Source organism: Aplysia californica, unplaced genomic scaffold (genome assembly GCF_000002075.1).
Source record: "Aplysia californica isolate F4 #8 unplaced genomic scaffold, AplCal3.0 scaffold01356, whole genome shotgun sequence".
NCBI classification, from domain to species: Eukaryota; Metazoa; Mollusca; class Gastropoda; order Aplysiida; family Aplysiidae; genus Aplysia; species Aplysia californica.
The window spans coordinates 52,555-54,691 of record NW_004798626.1 but is presented as its reverse complement, the minus strand read 5'-3'; the positions used below and the strand labels follow the sequence as shown (position 1 = coordinate 54,691).

Sequence of the window (2,137 nt, the reverse complement as noted above, 5' to 3'; positions counted from 1 at the left end):
TGTGTATGCAAATATGTGTATGTGTGTTTATTAATGTGTTTGTGTGTGTGTGTATGTGTATTTGTGTTTAATTATGTGAGTGTATTTGCATGTGTGTCTAATGATATATTTGTGTGTGTGTACTTGCAGCTGAACATCATCTACGGCCTGAGTCACTTCAGCACGTTCCTGCAGAAGTTGGAGAAGAGGGAGAAGATGTTGGGCTCTACAGGGACGTCTGTCAATAGGTGAGGGGGCACGCTCTCGTACATGCACACACACATACGTACATACTCACTTACACACACACACACTCACACATACACACACATACACACATACACACATTCCTGCACACATACATACTTACATATTATACACATATACACACCCACACACATTCACCTACACACACACGTACACACACATTCACACATCACACACACACTCACACACAAACTTTTTTTTCTCGTCTGAATCTGTGGGTGGTTGGAAGGTACTCAGAAAATTAATGTTTTTCTGTATGTGAGTTTCATTTGTGGTAAACAAAAGTATATACATGTACAGAATTGGGAACACATTGGCTTGCAAGTGTTTGGACGATGCCACTAGTAGGTCCTACTTTTTACCCTCTCTTGTTTCTGTCTGTCGTTCTTGCTTTTTCCTTTCATAGAATGACCATTCTCGTGCCAATGAGATTCTCTTTACTTAAACAAACAAACAACAGGCATAGATAGTGGTGTATTCCGTAGACCGCTCTCTTGACTTTGAAATGAATCCCTTGGCTGACTTGCTTCATCCTAAATTTTATCTCTGTCCCTGATAGATGTACAACATTGCTGCATGTTAGTTGCTCGCTGCTATCACTCTGATATTCTGTGTGGGTTGTTGGCGGGTGCTCTGGTGTAGTTTGCTCCTTCTTTCGTATAAAAAATCTATATTGTCTTTATCTCTCCTCCTTCTTTTCTTTGTGTATGTTACTCTTTAGTAACACCTCTAATTTTAAGAGCTCATATGATCTATTTGTGTTGCAAAGGCTGTAAAACTCTTCCTCAAAATAAAATCTTGCTCAAGCTGAAACCGCCCAAAAGTATACTTTTCTATCAATATCTTATCATTGACACCCTGCCTTGGAGGAAGACCTGGGCGTCTGTGGTGTAGCGGGTAGGTACTTCGTTGTCACTCATTGGAGACGCAAGTTCGATTCCCTAGTAGGGAGAAGTTCTTATCGAGTAACCTGGTTTTTCTGTTTGAATGTTGTATCTCTCTCAGCCTAGTTTGGCTCTGATAGGCAGGGTCAGAAGCCCCCTTCTAAACTATCTTAATTGTGTTGATGGAGGCGTAAAAACACTTACATTACTTTTTTAAAAAGAATTTGTGTCACAACGCGGTGGAATCAGGCGCTCGTCAATTTTTGGACATGTGGAGTTATTGGTATCATTTTAAAGCTTATTCGTTTGTCTTGCTTTTGGAGAAAAAATGCTCATATGTCATGAATAGAAGTTGAGATATTTGCTACTGAAGGACATTGGGTCCCTTAGCTTCAGAGGTAAAAAAGTGAGAAAATGGCCGCCAAAGTTTGACCACTTCCAAAGCTTGAGAGTCCTTTGAAAATTCTAGTTTACATTTTTGTGCCTTGAATCAATATTTTTCAGTAAAATCCACACAGAAATGTGATTTTAAATAGACTTTAAAGGTGTTGAGTCAAAAAGCAAATTTCAATAAAAATTGCGAAACGAACAGAAAAATGGTAGTTTCTTCGATTGCATTATTTTGACGAGCGCCTGATTTCACCACAATGCCTCACATTTATTCACCGCCTCTAAGGTAGACCCCAACAACTAGTCATTTCTGGTCACTGTTTTTTTGGTTTATTTTGACCCCTCACCTGGTCACTGTGTAGGAAGAGAAAAGGTGTGAAAAGATTGTTTGCTAGACTTGGAAAAGTCAAGTCTCACTACCAAAGGTTTGTCAATTTGACCCGGTGCCTGTCTGTTGCATTTTCTTCCCAGTTCTTATCTTTTCTCCAAAGTCCCCAACTTTCCCTCCAAAGTTCCCATCCATCCTCCCAAAGTTCCCATCTTTCCTCCCAATGCCTCCCTCCCCCCAGCACTCACACACAGTCACCATCTTTTTTCTCAAAGTTCCCATCTTTCCT

At 40.2% G+C, this 2,137-nt stretch overlaps 1 protein-coding gene across 1 annotated transcript in view; it reads left to right on the top strand.

The window, feature by feature from the left end:
- The window catches only part of LOC101852981 (cilia- and flagella-associated protein 54), a gene marked incomplete at its 3' end in the record, with an annotated part of 64,122 nt that overhangs the window by 43,940 nt on the left and 18,045 nt on the right, over positions 1 to 2,137 (top strand). The window contains 1 exon segment of the mRNA XM_035973523.1: positions 130 to 227. Within this exon segment, the coding sequence (XP_035829416.1) occupies positions 130 to 227 (98 nt within the window).